At 48.1% G+C, this 27,240-nt stretch overlaps 1 protein-coding gene across 6 annotated transcripts in view; it reads left to right on the forward strand.

Moving 5' to 3' along the window:
- Window positions 1-26,931, forward strand: part of LARP1 (La ribonucleoprotein 1, translational regulator) — an 87,292-nt gene extending 60,361 nt beyond the window's left edge. For 3 of the 6 annotated variants that reach the window (XM_065873215.1, XM_065873212.1, XM_065873210.1), the window contains 18 exons: window positions 6,748-6,809; window positions 7,076-7,141; window positions 8,086-8,260; window positions 9,185-9,313; window positions 9,391-9,597; window positions 9,695-9,857; window positions 10,685-10,829; window positions 14,632-14,806; window positions 14,909-15,078; window positions 17,268-17,660; window positions 18,447-18,570; window positions 18,693-18,898; window positions 19,361-19,467; window positions 20,339-20,490; window positions 22,776-22,920; window positions 24,791-24,900; window positions 25,072-25,199; window positions 26,722-26,931. In XM_065873215.1, the coding sequence (XP_065729287.1) occupies window positions 8,137-8,260; window positions 9,185-9,313; window positions 9,391-9,597; window positions 9,695-9,857; window positions 10,685-10,829; window positions 14,632-14,806; window positions 14,909-15,078; window positions 17,268-17,660; window positions 18,447-18,570; window positions 18,693-18,898; window positions 19,361-19,467; window positions 20,339-20,490; window positions 22,776-22,920; window positions 24,791-24,900; window positions 25,072-25,199; window positions 26,722-26,931 (2,688 nt within the window). In that variant the 5' untranslated portion in view covers window positions 6,748-6,809; window positions 7,076-7,141; window positions 8,086-8,136. Of the gene's footprint in view, window positions 1-6,747; window positions 6,810-7,075; window positions 7,142-8,085; window positions 8,261-9,184; window positions 9,314-9,390; window positions 9,598-9,694; window positions 9,858-10,684; window positions 10,830-14,631; window positions 14,807-14,908; window positions 15,079-17,267; window positions 17,661-18,446; window positions 18,571-18,692; window positions 18,899-19,360; window positions 19,468-20,338; window positions 20,491-22,775; window positions 22,921-24,790; window positions 24,901-25,071; window positions 25,200-26,721 lie in introns of those variants that run through there. The other 3 variants (XM_065873216.1, XM_065873211.1, XM_065873214.1) reach the window with 3 other exon arrangements.
- Window positions 26,932-27,240: the final 309 nt, after the last annotated feature.

The following is a 27,240-nucleotide window of genomic DNA, read 5'->3' on the forward strand; positions in this document are numbered from 1 at the left end:
GTGGTGGGTGACCACAGGGACAAGGGAAAACCAGCTTTGATGTCAGCATCCTCCCACAGAAGGACGGTGGAGTCAGTGGGGCAGCAGAGCATTGCAGCCTGCCTGAGGATTGGCTCTGAAATCCAGGGCCCAGCTGCTGGGTGATTAACCTGCTCCTCAGGCAGCGCTTAGGAGAGCATGCAGGAGCCCACAAGCTGGATGTGGCTTGAAGAAGGTTTTGGGGTTTTTTTTCTTTTCTTTTGTGGTACACGGGCCTCTCACTGTTGTGGCCTCTCCCGTTGCGGAGCACAGGCTCGGGACGCGCAGGCTCAGCGGCCATGGCTCACGGGCCCAGCCGCTCCGCGGCATGTGGGACCCTCCCGGACCAGGGCACGAACCTGTGTCCCCTGCATCGGCAGGCGGACTCTCAACCACTGCACCACCAGGGAAGCCCGGGTTTTGTTTTTTAATGTGAATTCATTAACAATATTTAGAAAGCAGAAAATTTCCCTTCCATATCAAATTTATTTTTCTACCTTTCTTGAAAACTCGGAAGCTCTGGCAACATAAGCTTGTGTTCATGGGTGGCATTGCGACTGCTCTTGAGTGGGTGCTGCCCTCTTAGCTGGTGTCTGTGCTTCCCAGCTTGCCATGCCAGCCAGCCAGCCTTGTGGTTTATGGTGTAGCCTGGGGCCTGGCGGCTTAAGTCTGGGACCTCTGGGGAGTTCCTGTGCTGTTTTGTTTGCTGTACACTCTCTGTTCTGTTTTCCACAGCTGACGTCTGGTGTTGGGTTGAAGCACACTGATTTCCAACTTGAAGGAGAACAGGGCATAGGTCTAGACTCCAGAGGGGTTGCAGTTGCCAGGCTGCAGAGCTGTGCTGTTCAGACATAATGCAAAGGGGTAATTAACCTCTTTTCCCAGAAAAGAACGCTCTGGAAAGTCCTTCAGGAAGCACCCATGCCGATGTAAATTTCTTAATTCAGCAAATATTTACTGTGGGCCAGCCATGTACAGGCTGCAGTCTTGGGTTCCAGCGGCCAATGAGAAACGCAGAAAAGATCCCTACCCTTGTGGAACTCCCAGTCATTGTCCACACATCCAGCACGTTGCCGGCTGGTGAAGCCCAAGGTGGAGTCAGGCTGTACCTGGGTTTCAATCCATCTCTGCTACCTACTAGGCAGGTGGGCTCTCTGAGCCTCAATTTTCCTCAGCTGTAAACTGGGAGTCTTCATCATCTTACCTGCCTCCTAGCTCCTAGCGTGGTTGTGAAAAATAAATGAGCTACTGCATGTGAAGTACTTTGGCATTTTGCGTGGATAGTATGTGGACTCAGCAATTGATTAGTCTAGTGGGGTTGAGATGCACAAAAATGCAACCATTTCAGGGGTTAATGAGTACTCTGAAGATCCCACGTGATAGACTGAATTAGAACTTGATCCAGAGCTGCTAGTTGGGCAATTAGGGAAGGCCTTGAGAAGAATTTATGCTGAGATCTGTGTGTCACACAGAATACATACTGTGTGACCCTGGGCAAGTCTCTTCCATCAATTTCATTTTCCGAACAACTGGAACGTCTCTCTGAAACAATTATGTGAAATTACACATAGCAAGTTAAACCAGTTTTTGGCACCTAGTCACTACCCAGTAAAAGGTGGTGATTACGATTACCATTCTAACTAGAACCAAATGTGCTCTTCGGAAAGGCTGCGTTAGGGAGCTGGTGCTTGGAGGCCAGAGGCTTCACTGCCTGCTGATATATTTCAGCTGTGATGACGATTAGTTAATTAGCTTTGGGGTAGGACTTCAGGGACTGGTACCAGTAGTGGGAGTGACCACAGCCACCCCAGGACAGCAGAGTCCGTGTCTGGGGCAGGGAGAGTCACTGCAGGCTATAGATAGTTGACTGGGGCCTGAGCCTGAGCTGGGCTGGGCCAGGTGGTATCATGTGACCAGAGCCCGCTGTCCCTGCCCCTCCTCTCCCAGGCCGAGGGACGCGGACTCTTCAGAAGCTTCCTTTGAGCGGAGCCTCAAGATGAGCGGACCTTCCGAAGGTTTCTTTTCTCTGTCCAGTCCTTTCTATAAGGGCACCCTTCAGCCCCCTCCCGTGTTTCACCTGCAGGTCTGGGGGAACTTGGGGTGGGAAGGCTGGATAGAGACAGGCTTCTGCGAGGTGGTGGCAGCGGTAGGAATCAGTGAAGAGGGTGAGGATGGTTAACACAGCATTTTTTTTTTTTTTTTTTCTGTAGAAGAGTGTTCCTGCCGGGGTGGGGGTGGCGTTGGGATCAGTGAGGATGGGATGAAAAGACCGGGTCCCCAGGCTCCTCCTCTGTGATTCTACCACACCCCCAGGCTGGATGACAGCTGAAAATACATCAGGCTTTTCTTACTCTGTCCCCAGGCTGGCCTGGGAGGGACGGGCACAGGTGGGTGATGTAATCTAGACTCCTACTGGCCTCACTCCCTGCCCTTAAATGGTGTCTCTGCCTTCCACAGTGAGGGTCCTGGGCTGTAGTTCAGGCAGTGGTGGGGGCAGAATCCATGTCAGCTGGATGCTTACCCCCGCCCCCGCCCCCCATCCTCAATGGGGCAGATGCTGAAGTGGAGGGACTGGGAAGCGGGCCTGAATGCCTCTTTCCTCACGGGACTGGGGGGTGCCACACGTGGGGCTTCCTCCGGGCCTGCTTGGTGGCAATTTCCCTTGCCTCTCTCTGGGTGCAGGAGAGGGGATTGTCAGGTTGCCAGTGTCCAGTCCTAGGAGTGTCGCTTGTCTTGCTCTATGACCTTTTAGGTTTCCCTGCAGTGGGCCTTGGTTTTCCAGTGTGTAGAATGATATCCTGCAGCCCAGCCATTGAGGGCCTGCCCTACTGGCCACGATGAGGAGGTAATTTGGACCGTCCACCAGGTGGCTGAGAGCACAGGCTTTAGAGTCTGATTGCTTAGCTTCAGATCCTGTTCTGTTGCTTGCTAGCTGTGATCTTGGTAAATGACCTTTCCACCGTGTACCTTGGTTTTCTCATTTGGAAAATGAGACCAATTAGAGAAACTGACTCAGCATTAGAACAGTGCATGGCATCTAGTAAGTGCTCACTCCGTTAATATTATGACCACGGCTTGTTCTAGCATCTCTTCTGCTTTCATGAGAAGTCTCATTGGTTGAGATCTTACCTTTTCTTCCCTCTACCTCTAGATGTGAATTCCCTTTGTTCAGTTGAGGAAGGTGAGGGAGGCCCCAGGAAGGGGGTGGTATGTAGTGTCTCCAAGGTTATACAACTGGTGAGTACTGGAGTCTGGACTAGGACCCAAGACTGATTTCAGGTGATCAGTTGCCTCTGGAGTCAAGGCAGGGCTGGGACGTGGGTTCCCCTGAGATCCAGCAGTGCCTAGGATACTTGTTTCTCTGCCGGGGGGGAAGGCTCCGGCTGAGGGTTAAGGCCATAGACTCGGGAACAAGCACTTGGAAAGCAAAGCTTCTTTTCTTCTCTAGTGTGAAATCCTAGAGGAGATGGGTGTGTGAACTCTCCGTTCGTTAAACAAACGTCAGCCGTGTTGCTAGGCCCTGAGCTAGACTCTGGGATCACTGCTATGAAAGCACCCTGGTACTTGCTCTTAAGGGGTGGGGTGGGCTGAATGGTGGATAAGTAACCGGGCACCTAACACAACGCAGTGAGAGCGCAGAGCCGGGGCACTTCGCCTAGGATCTGGTTGGACTCCTCCGAGGGGGTCGACCTAATGGCCAGGTATATGGCAGCAGGTGGGTATGAACTCCAGTAATGTAGCCCCTAAGCCCCTACAAATTACCTTGTTCCCCAAGGTAGAAGTTCTTTGCAATCAGGGTAAATTCAGTCTTTTTAGATACTTTACTCATCTCTAGGAGATGATGCCAGCCCCACAATAAATATTTGGCCTTCGCCTATTCTCCTGGCACTAAGGCCTGAAATCTAGTAGTTCCCTCTGGCCAGCCCCATCCTGCAAGGCCTTCTCCCATCTTAACCCGGCCCCATCTCACTTTACCTACACTCATCCCTGTTTCATTTCCAGCTTTTCCTTTCCTCTTACCAGTTCTTTTTACCACAACCCGATGAGTTTGACTCACCCACATGCTTTCTCCCCCTAAACCTCCCCTAGTTTCCCGCTCCTTAGACCTCCTAGATCTGGCCCTTCTAGGTAGCTTTTTTTCCAAAAGATGAGCTTTAGGATCTTTCTGGAACAAGCAATATAGAAAATATAGTTGACCTTTGAACAGCACAGGTTTGAACGGTGTGGGCCCACTTACATGTGGTTTTTTTTCAGTAGTAAAAGCAGCACCACATGATGTGCGACTGGATTTTTCGACTATGTCGGGGGTGGGTGCCCCTAACCCCCGTGTTGTCACGTTCCCCTGGTCAGCTTGGGATTGTGGGGGAGTAGGGAATCAGTGGGCTCTTTCAGTGGCAGTTTAGCGCTCCCATTAATTGGAGACTGAACTTTTAGTACTTTACCACGTCCCTTGGTGATCTTGGTGGACAGAATGTCAGGCAGGGTGATTACAGGATCTGATTCCTCGCAGTTTTGAAAGAGTTTTTATTAGAGGAAATAGACAGTGACCTGAAAAACTTTGCCTTAAACCTTTTCCAGTAGTTTTCAGGAACACCTGGCCCTCTGACTGATCCTCTTTTCCAACTTTGTGTTGATGAAGTTGATGTTGCAGGCCTTTGGGCGTGCTCTCGTTCTGGTAGCATGCAGGCGGTGCTGTTGGAGTGTGGAGGCTGGGTCCCTGCAGAAGTGACTGCTGTCACAGCTCGTGTGTAGCTGAGGGAGGTGATCTTCTCGTGGCTGCCCCTGCTGGTCCTAGTCAGGGAACTAGGTGGTATTAGCTTTCTCTGGGCCAAACCAGAATTAGCAAGAAAATCAGTGTGGAGTAAGTAGTTCTCTGGGCCTAAGGGCTTCATCCTCTTGGGACTGAGAGGGGTTTTCTCGTTCTCCACTGCTCAGCACTGGGAATGGGGGATGCTGTGGATTGGGTTACAGAGCCCCAGCTCTCCTGTGGCATATGGGGTGTCTTGAGGGGGCAGTGGCTCCGGTATGGGGTAGAAGCCAAGAATGCAGTGGCCTCACAGTTAGGACTCAGGAAAGGACTCTCTCTGCTCGTTAAGGGAACACGCGTCTGATCAAGGCATAGAACATTCCTTCTGAGACCAGCCGGACAAATTTCTCTGCTCAGGGACTGAGGGCAGCTCCTGACCCCTGGCATGGCTGGCCAACAATGGAGGCAAAGTGACGGGCGAGCAGTGGGTGAGCAGAGCCCCAGGATATGTATCTTTTCCTGTGGATCTCTGGGGGAGGAAGGGTTCAGAAACTCTTGGTCTTCAGAGCCAAGTTGGAAAAATAAGTGTAGGTGTAGGAAGGATCAGACCTATTAGAGCCACTGCCTTAAAAAAAAATTTTTTTTTCTTCTTTTTTTTTTTTTTTTTTTTGCGGTACGCGGGCCTCTCACTGCTGTGGCCTCTCCTGTTGCGGAGCACAGGCTCCGGACGCGCAGGCTCAGCGGCCATGGCTCACGGGCCCAGCCGCTCCACGGCATGTGGGATCTTCCCGGACCGGGGCACGAACCTGCGTCCCCTGCATCGGCAGGCGGACTCTCAACCACTGCGCCACCAGGGAAGCCCCTTTTTTTTCTTCTTTTTAAAAAGCCCCTGGACTTCTCTGGCAGTCCAGTGGTTAAGACTCCGCACTTCCACTATAGGCGGTGTGGGTTTGATCCCTGGCTGGGGAACTAAGATCCTGCATGCTATGCAGTGCAGCCAAAAAAATAAAAAAATAAAAATCCCTGTCTGCCCCTGTTGAAACTACTGGAGAACCCCAAACAAAATTAAATCACTGTAAACATACCACTTAACTCCTGGTAATACTCGGTTATATCTCCTTCTAGAGTTTCTACTGTGTGTATGTGTATGTATACGTTTTTTATTTACTTTACAAAAGTAGGGTTATAACTTTTCTCATTTGTTGTGTTTATCTTTTCATATCAGTAGAGATCATTACCTTTTTATGACCATTCTAAAAGTTGTTGAACTTTTATTTAACCAGTTCCCTGCTATTGGACATGTATTGTTTTCCGTTTTTTTGAAATTATGAATAGCCCTTTCAGCATCTTTGCACATAACCCTAAACACTTGTCTAATTTGTATCATTAGGATAAATCCCTAAAGGTGGAACCATTGAGTCAAATGGGGGTCTCACTTTTTCTTTAGAAACTTGGAAGGCAGGCACATCTTCTCTGAACGGCTCACTCTTCTGTTGACCACAGGTCACTGAGGACAGGGCTGGCCCTGACATGTGGGGCTTAGAAGAGGTCCTTGGATTGCCCACTTAGGGTTTGTATCTTGCCTTCCTAAGTCTGCTCACACACAGACTTCTAGAATGTTAGAGCCAGAGAGGGTCTTTCAGATCCCTTTATGGAATCTCGGTCGATTCGGGAGCCCTGAATTACAGAGCAAACCCTGGCATGGACTCAATTCCTTTTTTCACAAGAGGGTATAGAGCTGTGAGGGTCCTCCGAGTTGAGTTCTTGGGGTTTCGGCTGCTTGCTGCTTCCATGATCGCACTTGCCATGATTTCTTCAGAAAGAGGTGTTTGAGCATGTGTCCTTCCCGTCCCCACCGCGTCTTCCTCCTTTGGGAGACTGCAGGTTGTTTGGTGGAGTGGGGTAGTGATGAGGCTGAGGAGGTGGTTATGGGCCCCTCCCATGGGCTCTGCGTAACTCTCCCTCCCTTCTTGTTCCCACAGAACATGCTGCTCCGGCCAGGGTGGTGAGGGCAGCAGTTCCTAAACAGCGCAAAGGTAGCAAGGTAAGAAATAGGAGTTGGCAACCCAAGCAGGGACTTCCTGGAGGTGGGAGCCTCTTTTCTGTTGTAGTGAGTGCTTCTGGACTGCGAGGTACTTCTGGGTTCTCTCTGAATAGCAGGGGCACTTTTTCTGGGTCTCTACATTGTGGATGGTCCTCGTGGACAGACTGATTTTGGCCTCTGATCTCTCAGTGGAGCTGTATTTTGGATGAGGGCCTGAATGGTCGAGGCAGGGTTACCCTGGAGCCCTCATAGAATGTGCCTTGCAGGTTGGTGACTTTGGAGATGCAATCAACTGGCCAACACCTGGAGAGATAGCCCACAAGAGTGTGCAGGTGAGTCTGTGGGGAGGGATGGGCAGGTTTGAATTCTGTCTACATGTTCACATTTGGCCTCAAGCTTTCAGAGCCTCAGCTGTTACCTTTCTGTTTTTTTTAAGAGGAGTGGTTGATACCATAGGGGCAACATTGAAATAGCTAAGAACCATTCTTTGCGCCCTTGCTGTGTGTCAGGGACTGCCAAGTGCTGTTTTTTCATCATTTCATCTAACCCTCAGTGACTCCTAGATAGGTCCTTCAGTAATTCCCATTTTACAGATGAGGCCACTGAGGCTGGGGACAGTTAATTACTAGCCCTTGGTGGCCAAGTGGAGATTAGAAGTCAGGTGTGTTGTATTGTTCCAAAGCCTGTGATCTCCATCACTACACTTGGATCGCCTGTCGGTGATCATTAGGCCAGGTACCCGCCTCCAGACCACAGGTCATGGGGAAGCTTATGTAGCTTTCCTGAGCCCTAGCAGAAGATGGACTCCTGGTCAGTCCTTTCCTTCCCAGCACTTTCGTTCTGGTCTGACAGCTAGGTCCCTCACTGGCTCTGGCCACACTGGTCTTTAGTTCACAGATAGAGTTGGTGTGGACAGACCAGGGGCCAGCATCTCCTCCGTCCCACAGGTGACCTGAACTATGTGATCCTGTTGTAGGGAGTAAAACAATTGCCCGTTGCAGGCCGCAGCCCCAACCCTGGGGGTTGTCTCTGTCATGTAGACTTAAGGAAGCTGGAGAGACAGGTTGTCCTCTACCTCCTGCCTGTTTGACAACTCTTCCCAGCAAAAGCATCTCAGGTGTGAAAGTAGGACCTTAGAATACATGCAGCCCAACCTGCCGTCACATGCTCCAGCTCCTCAACCCCGTTCTTCCAGTGATGGGGAGCTCCCTTCTTTCCCATCCCAAGAGGCTCTCAGACTCACATTACCTCCCTGTTCCTCTACTTCCCGCTGCAGCCACAGTCCCACAAGTCTCAGCCTGCCCGCAAGCTGCCACCCAAAAAGGACATGAAGGAACAGGAGAAAGGAGAGGGGAGTGATAGTAAGGAGAGCCCGAAAACCAAATCAGATGAATCGGGGGAGGAGAAGAATGGGGATGAGGACTACCAGCGAGGCGGGCAGAAGAAGAAAGGTGAGTGATTTGGATCAGGACTCGGGAGAAGGTGGTAGGGCAGAACCAAGAAATGTGGGAACGCCAGGGCTGCTGGAGCAACCTCAGGAGCCCCTGCAAGACGTCCTTGGGAGGCTGATGGGTGTAGGCCACTGGGTAGCAAGCTTCACTCCAGCTATCTGTCCATCAGTTCCTTTTCTTTAACAAGCATTTGGTAAGCCCTGTCCTCAGCACTGGGGCTCTAGCAGTGCAGAAGATGGGGGTGGGGGTCTCTGCCTCAGAGTGTTCTTTGTGTGCCTTGATGTATTGCTGTCCCGTGTTAGATTTCATTTAAAGACAGGAGTTCCCATTGCTCTGGCTGAAATGGCTAGAGTACAGGTTTGGCTGCTCTCATACATATCCAGAGGAACAGAGGTCTGACCAGGATGGAAGGTTACTTCTCTCACCTGAGAGCTGGGTGGAAGTAGGCCAGGTGCAGCTCTTTGATTCCTTTGTCTTGCTGTGTGTTGGCTCTTCTCATTCCAGATGACTCACTCCACCTAGCAGGATGGGGAAAGGGGGGAGTAGCTCCCTGCCTTTTAGGGACTCACCCTGGAATTGACTGCTTCCACTCAGCTCCCCTGGGCAGAATTTCGGCACGTGTCTAAGGGAGCCTGAAGGTGCAGTCTTGATTCTGGGCTGCCATGTGTCTGGTTCCAGAGGGGGTTCTCTTGATGGTGGAGAAGTTGCTATTAGGAGTCGACCAAGAGTGTCCATCACAGTGAAGTCCACCACCTTCTTATTTTAGAGATGAAAATGAGGTCCAGTGAGGGAAAGGAATTTGCCCAAGGTCACCAGATGGTGATTCAGGCCTGAGACCCCAGACAGGGACAGAAGTGTTGGGGGTAGGGATGGCCAGGAGAGATCTCTCTTTCAAGCCTTTCTTGTACCCATGCTGTCCTCCAGGGAACAAACACAAGTGGGTTCCGTTGCAAATAGACATGAAGCCTGAAGTGCCCAGAGAGAAACTGGTCTCTCGCCCTACTCGCCCGCCGGAGCCACGACACACACCTGCCAACCGCGGGGAGATCAAAGGTATGCACCTCCCACTATGGAGGGCCTGGGCATGGGGCTCCTCCTCAGGCCTGACCCGGCGCCCCCTCTCCCCATAGGGTCTGAGCCTGCCACCTACGTGCCCGTGCCCGTGGCCCCCCCCACCCCAGCCTGGCAACCAGAGACCAAATCGGAGCCTGCCTGGCACGACCAGGATGAGACATCGAGTGTGAAGAGTGATGGGGCTGGTGGGGCGCGGGCTTCCTTCCGTGGCCGTGGACGGGGGCGTGGTCGCGGCCGGGGACGCGGCCGGGGTGGCACTCGAAGTACGTGAGGCCCCTTTGGGCTCCGGGATGTCCGAGGGAGTGCGGTGGGGGGCGGGCAGGGATCTCCTCTCCCTCATGACGCCCGTTTCCCCCTTAGCCCATTTTGACTACCAGTTCGGCTACCGAAAGTTTGACGGTGCAGAGGGGCCGCGCACCCCCAAGTACATGAACAACATCACCTACTACTTTGACAATGTCAGCAGCACTGAGCTTTACAGCGTGGACCAGGAGCTGCTTAAAGACTACATCAAACGCCAGATGTAAGTGGACAGGCGCCTTCCTCCTGGAGACATGGGTAGGATTGGGGGCTGCCTGAGGATGGTAGCCTGGTAGAGTAGGGCTGTGCAGGCCCTTCCAGTGCTAGCAGCAGTTGCTGCCTCTGGCTGGAGCTGAAAAAGGTAACTTGAGAGAGCTGTACTACTATTATAAAAATTAATTAGTTAATTTTTTTAAAAGGAGAGAAAATGTCTAGATTCTGCTCCACTTTATCCCTTTATTTGTAATGGCAGCATTCAGAACGCTAGCATTATTGGTGAGGCTCAGTGCTCCGTGTGTTATAGGCATTCTCTTATTTAGTCCTATGGTTGTCTATTTAATTTTAATGAGCTGGGTTTTATCCCCTTTTTACTGATGAGCATACAGGCCCAGTAACTTGCCTAACTGGTAAGTGACAAGGCACAGATTTGAGTCCATTTCTGTCTGATTTGCAAAACCTTAACTCCTAGCCTCTCTAATATGTTGTTTCTCAGTCCGGTGGGGGAGCCGTACAAGGAGGTAGATCATTGCAGAAGAGTGTGATAAGTGGCTCAGGAACAGAAGAGAAAGTGACCAACAATATTGGGGCTGGGTTTTAAAGGAGGATGAGGAGTTTGTCAGTCATACAAAGAGGCTGAAGGGCAGAGAGAAGTTTGACCCAAGGTTAGGGAGCCATGAAAGGATAACATCATCTCTTTTCAGCCTTTAGGACTATTAAGTACAGTAGGGACAGGGTTGGTCAGAGGCTATGTGAGCTTCCTGGAGTGTACAGAACAAGGAAGGCATATTCACAAATGATGAAGCAATCATACTTCTTCTCCCCTCCACCTAGTGAATACTACTTCAGCGTGGACAATTTAGAGCGAGACTTCTTCCTGCGACGGAAAATGGATGCTGACGGTTTCCTTCCCATCACACTTATTGCGTCCTTCCACCGAGTACAGGCCCTTACCACTGACATTTCACTCATTTTTGCGGTATGTCTCCCTCCCTGGGGCTGGGGTGCAGAGGAAAGAAAGGTCCTTACTTAATTAAGGAGCTGGAATTTGGGCCAAGGCAGAAAACCCTGGAAGAGTCCTCATCTCATTACTTACGCTAAGATTCCAAGGCTTGGCCAGCCTCTCTCCCCCTCCCCTCCCCCTCCCCCTCCCCCTTCCCCTTCTCTCTCTCTCTCTCTCTCTCTCTCTCTCTCTCTCTCTCTCTCTCTCCCTCCCTCCTCCCCCCACCCATCCCTTTATTGTGGAAAATTTACAAAAGTAGATACAATGGTATAATGAGCCCATCACCCAGCCTCAGCATCTATCAGCTCATGGCCAGTCTTATTCCATCTGTCTTCTCATGTTTCCTTTCCCAGATTACTTTGAAGGAACTCTCCGGTAATCTGACATTTCATCCATGTTTCAGTATCTGTGTCTAAAAGATAAAGGCCTGTTAAAAAAAAATAATCAGTATATGATTATTGCATGTAAAAATATTAACAGTTCTTTAATATCACCAAATATCTCATCAGTTGCAAATTCACCCCACTTGTCAAAAATGTTTTGGTAGTTCATGAGAATCAGGATCCAGATAAGACCAATATTATTGTCTTATTAAGTCTCCTCCTCTCCCTCTCTTTTTCCTTGCAGTTTATTTTTTGAATATGCTAGATTGTATATCTTGTAGAATTTTCCATAGGACAGAGTGGTATCATTTCACATGTTCTTCTGTACTCCAGATTTTTTTGTAAATTGGTTCTTGAGAAGCCTGATGAGATTCAGGTTTTGATTTTTTTTTTTTTTTTTTTTCCCTCCTCATCAAGAATACTTTATAGATAGTGATATATTCTCTCAGATGTCACTTAATGCTTCACTCGGTTCTCTTTTTTGCCATATAAAGTGCAAATCACTGTCTGTTGCTTCATTAGGGACTACAAAATGTTTATATTCTGTCAATCTGTCTTTATTTGTTAGCTGGAATACCTCTTTAAGGAGGTACTTTGCATTATCAACTATTTGGTTACCAAGAAGTATATACTTTGTACAGGAAGGGCAGATAAGTGCTTGATCTTTTCCTTTGTTAACCAGTTTTCAAAATTATGAGCTGATCCCTAATAACCTTCAAAGGTGAACAGTGCGTTTCGAGTTTGTTTTTTTTGTGTTAGTATCATTTAATATCATTACAAACTTGAAGGTTCAAACATTTTGTTTATTTCAAAATTATTGTAGTGATTATGCTGAATCAAATTGTTGTGTCTTTGGCCAGTGGGACCCTGGTTCATCTTGTACATTTCCTGTCCCAGATCTGAAATTGGCCATTTTTTTAAAGGAACTCTGGGTCCTCTATTTTGGGGAAGTGGTGTTTTTGGTATTTAGATAACACAGTTTGAGTTGTAGCAGTGTTTATTGCTACTTGATTGGTCGATGTTTCTAGAGCTTTTTGTTTGTTTGGTTTAATAAAATACATCATGAGATTGTACTGATATTTTCTATTAAAATTTCTGTAGGGTCTATACATAACCCCAAGTATCTTTTATCTGTAACTACTACTTTCTCCCATGCCAAAAATCCTAATTCCTAACAACATCAACATAACTATTCATTTGTTTTACTCTACAGTTTATACACATTATACTTATACCTCTCCTGCTCCTAAAAAGTTTTTTTTCCTATTTATACAGTCAGTGACTATTTTCAACTTGAAATAATTTTTTTGTGGTTGTTTCTTTACCTTAATATATATTAGTTTCATTAGCTTCGCTTTGCTTTCACGTTTTGGGGATTGCTTTCTTACGTCATGTTTGTTTTACATTTATAGAAAACATTTGTGTGGTTCCAAGGTCAGATGGTATGTTCATAGAAGCCCGACTTAAAATTTTCTTACTTACACCTTTCTCCCTTTCTTTTACTATTCGCAACCTTTCTTGAATCTTTCTATTAAAAAAATTAAATAAATGCCTCTGTGGGTATTATATACTTCCCCTTTCTTAGATGAACGGTAACATATAGCACATGTATTTCTTCACGCTTTTTTTGCTTTCACTTAATATATCTGGGAGCTGACCATGTAGTAGTAGTAGTAGTAGTAGTAGTAGTAGTAGTAGAAGAAAGGTACTCCTCATTCTTATTTACAGGTGCATATATATATATAATCTTTTCATGTTTTAGCCCGTGTCTTTGGTGTAGATTTCTAGAAGTGGGATGGTTGAACTGAACGGCAAATGCATATGTAATTTTGCTAGCTGTTACCTGATTCCCTTTCTAGTGGGTGTGCCTTTTGCATTCTCACCAGCAGTATATGAGAGTGCCTCTTCCCCAGCCTCACCAGCACAGTATGTTGTCACATGTTAAAATGTTTTCCTCTTCCATTTTAAAGATTTTTATTTTTTTTAATTTTAATTTTTAATAAATTCATTTATTTTATTTTATTTATTTTTGACTGCATTGGGTCTTTGTTGCTGCGCGCGCGGGCTTTCTCTAGTCGCGGTGAGCAGGGGCTACTCTTAGTTGCGGTGCGCGGGCTTCTCCTTGCGGTGGCTTCTCTTGTTGCGGAGCACAGGCTGTAGGCGCACAGGCTTTAGTAGTGGCTCGCGGGCTCGCGGGCTCTAGAGCGCAGGCTCAGTCGTTGTGGCGCATGGGCTTAGCTGCTCTGTGGTATGTGGGATCTTCCCGGACCAGGGCTGGAACCCGTGTTCCCTGCATTGGCAGGCGGATTCTTAACCACTGCACCACCAGGGAAGCCCTTAAAAGATTTTTAAAAGGAAACTCTTCTCCCCCCTCCATTTTTCACCCTTTTTCCCAGAGATAAACACCTGTAGCACTTTACCTGTGAATCCTAGAAAAATTTGTGTGCATTTGTATGTTTTTACTTAAAAATTCAAACACCAAAAAATTCAAACACCAATGGGATCTTTTTGTTTTTTTTAAGTCTTTATTTAATTTGTTACAATACTGCTTCTGTTTTATGTTTTGGTTTTTTGTCCTCAAGGCATGTGGGATCTTAGCTCCCCCACCAGGGATCAAACCCTCACCCCCTGCATTGGAAGTCAGTCTTTTTTTCGTTTTAATTAATTAATTTGGTGGCGCTGGGTCTTAGTTGCGACAGGCAGGCTCCTTAGTTGAGGCAGATGGGCTCCTTGGTTGCGGCATGTGAACTCTTTAAGTTGCAGCATACATGTGGGATCTAGTTCCCTGACGAGGGATTGAACCTGGGCACCCTGCATTGGGAGCGTGGAGTCTTACCCACTGCGCCACCAGGGAAGTCCCTGGAAGGCGAAGTCTTAACCACTGGACCACCAGGGAAGTCCCCCAATGGGATCTTAAACTCACTGACCTACACCTGCTTTTTTGTGACTCTTACCACCTCAGCACATTTGAAGCTGATTTTAAAGCCTGAATAGTGTTCCATTGAATGGATGTGCCATAATTGGTTTAAATTGCTTATGTGGTGGCAAGCGTAGGTAGTTTCCAGTTTTTTTCCTTTTACAGACAATGTTGCTGTGAATGGCCTTGTATCCAGATCTTATGTTGTCACCTGTTCGTGCAAGTATTTCTGTGGGGCTGATTCCTGGAAGTAGAATGGCAGGGTCAAAGGGCAGGTGTGTTTTTCATGTTGGTACCCTCCTACAAGTTTGAACATCTCACCCGTCCGCTGGTCGTGGAAGATGGTACCAGTTTTCTTATACTCCTGCCAGCACTGGACTTATCCCTGAGCTCATGGGGCTCCGTCATCTACCAGCTTCCAAGATCTCAGTCTGTCTGTGTCTTTCCTCTGCATCTTCTCCCTCTTTCTCCCGTGCAGGCCCTAAAGGACAGCAAGGTGGTGGAGATCGTTGATGAAAAAGTCCGCCGAAGGGAGGAGCCAGAGAAATGGCCTCTTCCTGGTCCCCCAATAGTGGATTATTCCCAGACTGATTTCTCCCAGCTTCTCAACTGCCCAGAGTTTGTGCCCCGCCAGCACTATCAGAAGGAGACAGGTAGGTACCCTGCTGGCATGTGGATGCCTCCCTGTTGCCCTTGTCCTCTGGCCATCAGGAGGAGGGCTGGAGGGATGAGGATCTCCCCTTTCTACCCTTTAGAGTCGGCGCCTGGCTCTCCCCGTGCTGTCACCCCAGTGCCAACTAAAACAGAGGAGGTCAGCAACCTAAAGACCCTGCCCAAGGGCCTGTCTGCCAGCCTCCCTGACCTGGATTCTGAGAACTGGATTGAAGTGAAGAAAAGACCTCGGCCCTCCCCAGCACGACCCAAGGTGAGTGAGGCCTGCCACGCACCCTGGGTTCTAGGGGCCTGGCCTGGAGTGTGGGGAGGGGTGTTGTAAAGGCACAGAGCTCTGGGCCTGTAGAGGCTGGCAGGCAAGCTGGGTGGCTCAGGGTTGTAATGCGAGCTGGAGGTCACCAGTGACTGCAGGAAGGCTGATATGGCCTGTTTCCATTTCCAGTGGGGATCACCCCTCAGGACAACCTTAGCTCCGTGAGATCCTGAATGGCATTTTTCACAGGAGGAGATGATGCAGCCTCTGGCAGCAGTGTCTCATTAAGTATTAAGTGTTTCTTAACACTTGCCTGTTCTTTTTGGTTTTGGCCACTCCATGTGGCATGCGGGATCTTAGTTCCCCGACCAGGGATCGAACACATGCTCCCTGCAGTGGCAAAGCAGAGTCTTAACCACTGGGCTGCCAGGGAAGTCCCTTGGCTGTTCTTTTGACCCCATCTAAATCCCTGGGCCTGCATTTTTAGTGCCTTCCTCCTGAATTTGTCCTCACTGTCGCATATATAAGCCCCTCAGACCTTCTGAAGAGGGAAGGGATGGGGAGCAGACACACGGTCTGGACAGAGTCTAGACTAGAACACAGGTCGCCTGTCATTGCTGGCTGCTGACCTTGGGAAGCTTCTTTAATATCTCAAGGCTTCATTTTCTCCGTCTTCGGATGGAAGTAAGGAGGGATTAGACTGCTCTAGAAATAGTAAAGCAATATATGAATAGCTCACATTTAGTCCCCTGTTAGAGAAGTGTTTCAATCTCGAACTAAAATTACTGCCCCTTTTCCAGGAGCAGACTTTTGCTGCATTCACCTGCCCATTGCCATCCCTTCTTTGGAGACCTTCTTGGTCTGGGGCTTGTGAGGAGGCCTCAGAGGTGACCTTGGACTTTGGGTTTATGGAATTCTGTGCTCCCTTTTCCATTGTGACCACCCCCCTCAAGTCCTTCTTCCTCCCTTCCTGTTTATACCCCGACTTCCCAGCCTGTTCTGGCTGCGGTCTTCCAGAAAGTGTCAGAGGTTAGGCTGGAGTCATGAGGAGAGGGTAGGGTAGTAAGTGCACAAGGACCTGACAGAGTTCAGTTCAGTGCTGCAGACTGCAAAGGCTTTGGAAAGGTGGAGCTGTGCTTAGCTCCCATTCCAGAATTCGAGCCCCCTCTCCCACCTGACCTATCGTGAACCTTCCAAAAGAGAATAGGGTTAGAGTTTATACAGAAAGCGCTTTGCACAGCAGGGAATTGACGTTTAGATATCTACTATGGGGTAGACAGATGCTTTACTTCCAAAATTTCAGATAAATTCAGCCTATCAGCACTCTGGAATACTTTGTTTTGGCTGAAAGCAGTCTTGTTTTCTCTTGCCTTTGGGACATGCTGTGTTTTTGTTTGTTTTCTTTTTGCCTCTCACTGTCTCTGTCCCTGCCTTCATCTGGCTTACTTATGCACGTCCTTTCATAGTCACTTCTTCTGGGAAGCCTTCCCCGACTGTCCACTCCCACCCCCAGCTGGTTAAGTGCTACTCCCTATGTACTCCCACGAGGCCTATTTATAGTCGTTACCATAACACACTGCGGTTGGTTGGTTGGTGGACTTTTTCTCCCACTAAACTGAGAGCTCCATAGATTCAAGGACCTGGTCTTGTTCTTTTTCTGCTTTTAGCATCTTCACACAGGGCCTGATACCAGTGGGTACTTGCCCACTTATCAAGTAGTTGAACATGTGCTGTTGCTGGATCCCAGTCTAAGTACTGGATAGGATGGAAGGCAAGGCAGCTGTGGTTCTTCCCTGATGAAGCTTCCAGTTTATTGGGAGGTGTTGGGGATGGACAAATGGATGAATCAGCCTGTTGAACTTGTACCCACTCCCAGGCCAGGTGCTGTGGAGGATACACATTTAGGTAAATGAGAGTGCAGTTCCTACGTGCAGGGAAGTTGTTATCTCAGTGTTTATGAATGGCTGTGATGTGAGCTGTGAGCGGAGAAACCTGGACTCGTACGGGACATCCTTTTTCCATGAGGCTGACTCCGAGGCTGACAGCTGTGACTTGCTGGCATTATCAGGGCCGCAGTTGTAACAGTCCCATGTTGAGGGGTCAGGGCTTCTCCCAGGGCACAGCGACAGGGCCTGGTATAAGGGGATGCCCTGGTGATTCCCTTTCTCCTTGGTCTGCCCCCATGTTAGAAGTCAGAGGAGCCCCGGTTCCTCCACCCGACTACTCTGCCTCAGCAGCTGCCCTCTCAGCAGCTGATGTCCAAGGATCAAGACGAGCAAGAGGAACTGGATTTCCTGTTTGACGAGGAAATGGAGCAGATGGATGGACGGAAGAACACCTTTACCGCCTGGTCTGATGAGGACTCTGACTATGAGATTGATGACCGGGATGTCAACAAGATCCTCATTGTCACCCAGACGCCACCTTACATGCGCCGGCACCCGGGGGGGGACCGCACAGGCAACCACACCTCGCGTGCCAAGATGAGCGCTGAGCTGGCCAAGGTCATTAACGATGGGCTCTTCTACTACGAGCAGGACCTGTGGACTGAGAAGTTTGAACCCGAGTATTCCCAGATCAAGGTGAGTCTTGGGCCTAGCAGTGGTGGTGGGGCCTGGGGTGCCTGTAATGTGTGGAAGGGGAAGGCTGACAAGCCGTGTGACCTTGGGCACAGAGCCTCAGCATCCTCCTCTAACAAAAGGGGGTGATGCTCGACGTGAACACTGTGGACTGTGCCAGTGTAAGAGCTGGTCACTCTGCTTCTTGAGCGTCCGTGTTCAATGTCTTAAGTTGGCTAGGCACTTTGGTGAGGAATAGGTTAGGGATTGGATCGTCATTTCTGTTAGGCATATATAAAAGTTTAAAAGCCTTTTGAGGAACTTGCTTTGAGTGTGAAATGTGGAGGAAAGATAGGTCTTTTAAAAAATCACTGCTACCTGGAAACAGTCAAAACTCGTATAGTAGGTGTTTACAGAGTGGGTATGTGTGGGGGTCGGTTGGCCTTTGGTGAGCCTCTGTTGTGAGTAGTAGTGTGTTTGGTGGCGATGAGGAGAGAATTGCCCGAAGAGAATCGGGGTGGGGGAGTCTACAGCACGTTCCTGGGGAACCGGAGTCCTGACCTCAGTGCTGCTGCAGAGAGGGCTGGGCAAGTACTCCCCCATTCTGGGTTAGCACACTCATGCCTGGGTACCTGGGGTTGAGGCATAGTGACGGGGCAGCTGAGAGCCTGGGGACCAGAATTCCGTGTATGTGGTCACAGGAGCTGCCCTCTTCAGCTTCTTGCATGTCTTGATCCCTAAACAGGCTAGGGCAGTCTTCTTACCAGCATCCCTCCCCCCCGCCCCACCCCAATCTCATATCCTCTGCAGCAAGAAGTCGAGAACTTCAAGAAAGTCAACATGATCAGTCGGGAGCAGTTTGACACACTAACCCCTGAGCCCCCTGTGGATCCCAACCAAGAGGTCCCTCCTGGACCACCTCGCTTCCAGCAAGGTGAGAGGTGACACCTGCCACCCTGACCTGGGTGGGAGGGTCTGGAGCCGTCCGACGGGGCCTTACAGGGACAGGCATTCACAGGCCTACCTCTGCTTACTGTCCCCACTCTGCCTCTGCAGTTCCCACTGATGCTCTGGCCAACAAGCTGTTTGGTGCCCCTGAGCCCTCCACCATTGCCCGCTCTCTACCAACCACTGTCCCAGAGTCGCCAAACTATCGCAACGCCAGGACCCCTCGCACTCCCCGGACACCGCAGCTCAAAGACTCAAGCCAGACGTCACGGTTTTATCCAGTGGTGAAGGAAGGTCGGACGCTAGATGCTAAGGTGAGGCGTTCCTGCTGAGCTGCTAAGAGTCTTGGGCTCACTTCACTGCATTCCAGGGCTCTGCTTCTCTCTCTTGCCTTGAGCCAAGAGAGTGCCATGTCCCCCACCTGGTCCGTATTCTTAGGCTGGTGGGCCCACCAGGATTGAGTGACACATCTGCAAGATGGAGTGGGCGTGGGAGTGGTGGCTGCATGTAGCCATGGTAAGGCCTAAGGAGGACTGACCAGGTGTGGGTCCTTGAGCAGATCATGTCACCAGCAAGCCTCGATCTCCTCATCTGTGAAGTAGGCGTGTTAGCTCCTAGCTTACAGCTGTGGACATCATGTGAAAATAGACATGAAAATGCTTTATAAATTGTGAGATAACTCACACCTAGGAGGGAATCTTAGTCCTACAAATGCTTGATGCTCCTCAGTGTTGGATGAGTACAATTAGTAACAAGTCCCGGACTGACCTTTGCAGATGCCTCGGAAAAGGAAGACCAGACACAGCTCGAACCCACCCTTGGAGAGTCACGTGGGCTGGGTGATGGATTCCCGCGAGCACAGGCCCCGGACTGCTTCCATAAGGTATGGGACAGTGGGGAAGGGAGGTCAGGCTGACTGCAGGGCGGGCAGCAGAGCCGTGACATTGATGGGACCAAGAAGAGAGAAACTCTTTGGTCTGCAAATTAAAGAAAATTTAGGGAATTAGGGATTGGATCCCTAATCCAAAAAAGCAGGAGTAGTCTAGAGAGCTTAATCCAGACCCCAGAAAGAGGAAGGCTGCCTTCTGAAGTGTGGCGGCCACATGGCATTCTCTCAACAGGATAGCTCAGTTGATTTCAAAAGTGGGTGTCTGCTGCCTCCCTGAAGATAGCTAGGGAGTTGAATAAAGATACAGATTCCTGGACCCCACCCTAGATCTCCTAACTGAGCTTCAGGGAGTAGGGCCCAGATTCCTTTTTATTTTTTCTCAGGAAAACTAACCTAGTGTTCTCAGTTCCAAAGCAAGATTTGGGAGCCACAGACCTATGCAGTCTACTCCCTGCAAAGATAGGCATGGTTTTAAGAAAAATACGTTTGGGTTAACCCATTACAGCTCATTAAGGAAAGTCAAACGTTAACACGGGATAAGTAAATGGCTAAAAGCTCAGGTTTGCGCACTGGACAGATCTGGGAAGTTAAACATTAGCTCTGTGACCCAGGGCAAGACTCGCCGTCTCTGTGAGCCCCAGTGACCTCTTTGTTAAAAAAGCATCCAAAGGTTGGTACAAAGAGTGAGACCCATGGATATATATATAATAAGTTACGGGCCTAGTACAGTACCTGGGCCTCTTTGTTTGTTGCACTGTGAGAGGCTGGATCTTGGCTGCTGGAAGAGACCAGACAGGCCCCTCCTATTGGATGGCTGGCAGGTCTGAGGAACCTGGTGACACTATCTGTTTCATGGTCTCTATAGCTCCAGCCCCTCAGAAGGCACGCCTGCGGTTGGCAGCTATGGCTGTACCCCTCAATCGCTGCCCAAGTTCCAGCATCCTTCCCACGAGCTGCTCAAGGAAAACGGCTTCACACAACACGTCTACCACAAGTATCGTAGGCGCTGCCTTAACGGTAAGAGGCACAGAGGGAGAGGGCTGAGCTTCCTGGACCACTACTTAGATCCAGTGTAAGGGCTGGTGGAGCAGGTGACTATTTTCTCTAACCTCAGAGCAAGAAGTGATATGACATAATAGCCAGGTAGTTTTGGAATACAGGAGGCAAAAAGAATCTGGTGCTTAGAACATTCCTGTTCCTTGATCTTTCTCTACTGATATAAAAAATACCAAGAATTTTCCTGGGTCTGTAGTACCACCAGTGTCACAAAAGGGTGTGCGTGAGACAGCATATATTCTCTAGAACAGTGACGGCCTGTGGACCAAATCCAGCCAGCAGCCTATCTTTGTACGGCCCTGGAGCTAACAGTTTTTTACATTTTTGAGTGTTTGTGGGGTGGGGAGGGAGAGAATTTATGACAGAGACCATATGTGACCTGCAAAGCCTAAAATACTTACTCTCCAGCCTCTCACAGAAAAAGAGATGGCTGACCCCTGCTCTAGTATGAGACTGCAAGGAGAGAGCCTCTCTAGACGCTCTCACCTGTTACCTTTCATCACAGAGGAGATAGCTTTTAACTGTAGGTTTCTGTCAGGTTGTTTCCAAAGATGCTCAGAGTCGATCTGAATGCTCAGAGTTATTAAGTCACTCAATCCCCTTTTATTCAGCAAAACAAAGCTGCTAAATGCTTGGTGCGTCTGCCTTACTTCCCTCTGCGTGTGTGTGTGTGTGTGCGCGTGTGTGCGTATGCGTGTGATTTATGGAGATACAATCTACATACCATACAGTTCATCCATTTAAGGTGTACAGTGCAGCCAGTGGCTTCTAGCATCTTTAGGAGTTGTGCATCCATCACTAGAATCCGTTTTAGAACATTTTCATTACCTTAGAAGTAAACCCTGTGCCCCTTACTAGTCACTCCCCACCCCCCCACCTCCCCAGCTCCTCCCAGGCCTATGCAACCACCACTCTGCTCTCTGTCTTTATGGATTTGCCTGTTCTAGACTTTTCATATACATGGAATCATACAATATGTAGTCCTTTGTGACTGGCTTCTTTCCCTTAGCATAATAATTTCAGGGTTCATCATATGTTGTACCATGTATGAGTACTTCATTCCTTTTTATTATCAAACAACGTTCCACTATGGATGTACCACATTTTGTTTATCCATTCATCAGTCAATGGACATTTTGGGTTTCTGCTTTTTGCCTATCATGAGTAATGCTGCTTTGAACATTCCTGTATATTTTTTGGGGGGGACATGTTTCTGTGTGGACATAGGTTTATGTGTGGACATAGGTTTTCATTTATCTTGAGTGGAAGAGGTGGGATTCCTGGGTCATACCGTAGTGTAACTCTGTGTAACCTTTTGAAGAACTGCAAGACTGATTTCCGAAGTGGCAGCACTATTTTATATTCTTAACAGCAGTGTATGTGGGTTCTGATTTCTCCACATCCTCCCAAAACTTGTTACACTCTATCTTTTTGAGTATAGCCATCCTAGTGGGTATGCAGTGATATCTTTTTATGGTTTTGATTTGATTTGATATGGTTTTGATAGCTAATAATGTTGAGCATTTTTTCATGTGCTTATTGGCCATTTGTAAGAAATGTCTTCTTTGGAGAAATGTCTGTTCAGATCCTTTGTCTACTTTTTATCTGGATTGTTTGTCTTTATTATTAAGTTGTAATGATTCTTTATATATTCTAAGTACAAGCTCCTTATCAGATAACATAATTAGCGAATAGTTTTTCCCATTCTGTGGGTTGTCTTTTCACCTTGTTGATCATGTCCTTTTAAGAACAAAGGTTCTTAATTTTTTAGTGATATCAGATTTTTCTGTTTTTTCCTTTTGTTTCTTGGGTGTTTTGCATGTGTTTTTTAATGGTACCATTTTTACTCATTAATGTTGTAGGACTGCTGAAATAATCGGTACTGATGATATAGTGAAGAATATAATTTGTTGGAGTACACAAATTATTTGTTCATGCTTTTCCTTGTTATATAACTACACTGAGAGCAGTAACCTTTGAGGTGGAGAGCTAGACCAGGATGACCTGGTTCTGAAGCTGATGCCACCTACTTCTGGGGGTGCTCAGGCCCAGTGCCGAGCAGCAGAGCCTGACGCAGGGTAGTTAGTCCTCAGTAAACACTTCCCCAAACACTTAAGGGGGCAGGTGATGAGGAAGGGAGCTGGGAGGAGAAAAGACCGATGTCTTTGAGCCCCAGGACCATTTGTCCCCTGAAGCATAGGCAGCCTGGCTCTAAAACACATCTTTCCTCCTTCCTCCTCAATCAGAGCGGAAACGCTTGGGCATTGGCCAGTCTCAGGAGATGAACACTCTCTTCCGCTTCTGGTCCTTCTTCCTCCGAGATCACTTCAACAAAAAGATGTATGAGGAGTTCAAGCAGCTGGCTCTGGAGGATGCCAAAGAAGGCTACAGGTGAGTGGGATTGGGGTGAAGGCTCTGGCTGGGGCTTGGGGGCGTGGTGAGGGTTCTTCATTGGGTCTACTTCCAGAACTGTAATTGGAAATCTATTGTATATATATTTCATGTACTTTGTAAAAAATTATTACTTTGAATGAGTAATATATTCAAAATTCAAAGAAGTCGGAAGGTTATGTAGCGAGTGAGGAGTCTCCTTATCCCAGTTTTACAGCCGTCTAGTTCCTTTCCCCACAGGCAGCCAGTATTGTTACACTCTTTTGAGTCCTTTCTAAGAATACTTTGCTTATGTAAGCAAGAACAGACCTAGGTAGTCTCCCCACACGCCCCTTTTGTTTACACAAGAGATGGCCTCCATTAGATATTATTTTGCACCTCACTTTTGTACTTAAGGCTATATTTTAGAGATCATTCTGTATCCATTTATAAATGAGTTTCTTGTTCTTTTTTTATAGCTTGTATGGTCTTACACTGTATAGATGCACCATAATTTATTTAACTAGTCTCCTATTAATAGATACTTCGGTTGCTTTCAACATTTTGCTATTCAAAAAAAAAACCCAAAAAACTTTGAAGGGACACTTTTTCTCCCAAGTAAAATGTTTTCTCTGTAAGCAATTTGAAAAGGACAAATGTTTAAAGAAGCTGGGGGAAAATGCCCTTCAGTACAGAGACAGCCAGTGTTAATGTTCTGCCATATTATGTATATTGAGGTCATGCAAGGAATGCCTTTTTATGTCTCATTTGTCATTTATAAGCATGAGCACTTTTCCATGTTGTTAAAATACTTAACCTTTTTGCCTTCTTACAGAAGTTGTTACATGAGACAAGATCATTTGAAAATCCCAATTCCCAAAGATAACCAGTGTCAATAATATTTAATATATGTAGTCTGTGCCCTTCTGGACTTTGTGTGTGCATATATAGATATAAATTTTACATATTTCTTTACAACAGTGGGTTTATTCTACATATAGCCGTTTGAAATGTGTTTTTTCTACTTTATAATATATTGTAAACATTTCTCAGTAGTATATTTACATTATCTTTTTTTTTTTTTTCCCCCCCGGTACGCGGGCCTCTCACTGTTGTGGCCTCTCCCGTTGCGGAGCACAGGCTCCGGACGGGCAGGCTCAGCGGCCATGGCTCACGGGCCCAGCTGCTCCGTGGCATGTGGGATCTTCCCGGACCGGGGCACGAACCCATGTCCCCTGCATCGGCAGGCAGACTCTCAACCACTGCGCCACCAGGGAAGCCCCATTATAATTTTTAATAGATTATATTATTCTTTTGTACTAAGTTACCATGATTTTTCTTAATCGCTTCTCTAAGACATACAAATTTTTCAAAATAATGCTGCTATGAACAATTTTGTACATCTGTACAATCTTAGTCTACATTTTTGGTCATTTCCCTGGTATATGTTTCTAGAATTGAAATTTCTGAGGTAAATGAAGAAACCTACTAATTGGCATGGTCAAATGGCTTTGCAGAGAGTTCATGCCAGTGATTGACAAACTTTGCATAAGGGACAGACAGCAAATATCTTGGGCTTTGTGGGACATAGCGTCTCTGTTTCAACTACTCTGCTCTTGTAGCAGAAAGCACCCAGTGATATTTCATAGGCAAATGGGTACGGGCAGGATGCTGTCGTTCATTTGGCCTCAGTTTGCTGACCCTTGGCAAACATTTAATGCTGGACTCATTTAGACTAGCATTAAATGTTAGCCTTCTCAAAGTATGCTTACCATTTTCTCAATAATCCATGTGTTTAAACTGTTTCATAGTTCATCTGTCATCCAGGTGTATTTCCTGTCTTACAGATAAAGAAACTGTCCCAATTTCACTGGCTTGTGTTCTTCTACAGATATGGTTTGGAGTGCCTTTTTCGATACTACAGTTATGGCCTGGAAAAGAAGTTCCGGCTGGACATATTTAAGGACTTTCAGGAGGAAACCGTGAAGGACTATGAAGCTGGTAAGAGTCAAAGAGTTGGGGCTCTGCGAGCCCTGGTCATCTCAGTCTTCTCGGCCCCTAGCTCTGCCTGGGCTTGTCTGTATCATGTCATACCTCCCTCTCCTGAGCCTCTCTATTCTCAACTTCGCAGAACCAAGTCTCTCTCTACCTCTTTCTCCTCTTTCCCTGCAGGTCAGCTGTACGGGCTGGAGAAGTTCTGGGCCTTCTTGAAATATTCCAAAGCCAAAAATTTGGACATTGACCCCAAACTTCAAGAATACCTCGGCAAATTCCGACGTCTTGAAGACTTCCGAGTGGATGTGAGTGGATGTCTCTCCTCTTTCCCACCCTGATTGTCCTAGAAAGAAAACTGGACCAGACATCAGGATACCTGGATTTTGATCCCAGCTGTGCCACTAGCTCAGGGACCCTTCCTGCCCCCATTTGGGCCTCAGTTTCTTTGTTAAACAGAGCGTGTGAGAAGTTGGGCAGTGAAGGCTAATTGGAGGGTGTATGGTTGCTCCTTCCTCCCTTTCCCATGGTGGATGTGGCTAAACCATCATAATGCTCTTTCCCTATTATCTCTAACCCTCCTTGCTGCTGTGCCTTAGTTAGAGGTGATCAGGATGAGTACCCAAGGTAAATGTCTTTCTGGGAGAGGTCAGTTCTAACCCCAGAAGTTTATAAAATATGTCCGATTCTTCCCTGCTCCGCCCACTTCATCTTCTTGGAGCAGTGACTCGACAGTGACATCCAGTGGTGGGTCAAAGTTATTACTGCTGGTTCCTCTTCCGTGCTAGGTGCTTCAGGGACTCCGGAGATAAGTAAAACTTTTTCCTTCAGAGAGATTATAATGTAGTAGGGATATGCCAGTCATCTTATTCCCTTGAAACCTTTTAGCAAAAGGGCAAATAGAAGTAAATAATAGTCCTCACATTTATTTAAAAATTGACATTGATAGCGCTAGGCACTTACACTGACCTCATTTAACCTTTATAATATGCAGCAAGCAGGGTTACTGTTATCATCACTATAGCAGTGGGTGAACTGGAGCCCATGGCCAGCCAGTGAGATAGTGGCAGCGCTGCTCAGGTGTCCTGACAAAAAGATGAGTCCGTTGTCTTCCATCCTTAAGGTCTTCCTCCTTTCTGGGCCTGGAGCGGGGAGTACATGGGCAGAGAATAGGAAGACCTGTTGGGAGTAGAGCAAGAAGGGCTCCACTCTTGGCTCCCAGAAAGGGAAGGAAGTGTCCTCGGGGTTATTACAGGACCTTTGGCAGTGGTGAGGCTAGACTGGATCCCGGTCTGACTCTTAAGATCAGTGTCCTTTTTAGGGCCTTGAGGGGCGTGAGGCAGTCCCCAGGAGCATCTGGGCCTTCTGAGCGGAGGCATTGCAGCATATTGCATGCCACGTTCCATGTACCATCTCCTGAGCAGTGACCTCTTCTCAGAAGGGGAGCAGAAACTTGTATGGATAAAGGCCTGGGCTTCAGAGGTAGATGGGCCTGGTCCAGATTTTGTCTTTACCAGTTAAAAGCTCTGGGACCCTTGGCAAATTATTTTTCTATGCTTCGCTGTCCTCATCTGTGAAATCAGATGGTTATGTCTACATCGAAGGGTGGTGCAGACCACCGGAGTGAATGTGCATAAACCAGTACAAGGCTTGGCCTCTTGGCGTAGAGATGTGCTCAATAAAACGGGTGACTAGTTTTTAGGGTTATAAACCGATTCATCATCTACACTGGGAGGTAGGAAGTTAGGGGGTCTCTAGACAGCTCTGGCAAGGAAGGGGGTGTGGGTAGTAGTGCTCCCTCGTCACCTCTGACTCCCTCCTCTGTTGCAGCCCCCCATGGGTGAGGAGGGCAACCACAAGCGACACCCAGTGGCAGCAGGAGGTGGCAGCGGCGAGGGCAGGAGGCGGTGCCCCTCCCAGTCTTCTGGCAGGCCCTCCGCCGTGGTCAGCCAACCCCCCACACCAGCTACCGGCCAGCCCATCCGAGAAGACGCTAAATGGACAAGCCAGCACTCGGACGCACAGACTTTGGGAAAGTGAAAGACCCTTTAGCCCTGGGGTTTTGTGGGGAGAAGGGATGGAGGGGGTAGGTGAGAGTCTGTGGGGGTGCCCAGTCCCAGGAGAGGGGACAGAGAAGGGACAGGCCTGTAGTTGTTAGGATGGGCCTTTGTGCTGAGTAGCAGCGTGTACACCATTTGGGCTATCAGAGGCGCCCCTGGGCAGGAGCCTCCACACACCCCTTCCCTCTTCTCTCTCCATGGCTCTTCTTCACATCCTAGCTTCTTCTGGGGGGGGGGGGGAGGGTAAGGGGGGAAATTTTTTTTATATATATATATATATACATATATA

This window comes from Phocoena phocoena, chromosome 3 (genome assembly GCF_963924675.1).
Source record: "Phocoena phocoena chromosome 3, mPhoPho1.1, whole genome shotgun sequence".
In the NCBI taxonomy this organism is placed as follows: domain Eukaryota; kingdom Metazoa; phylum Chordata; class Mammalia; order Artiodactyla; family Phocoenidae; genus Phocoena; species Phocoena phocoena.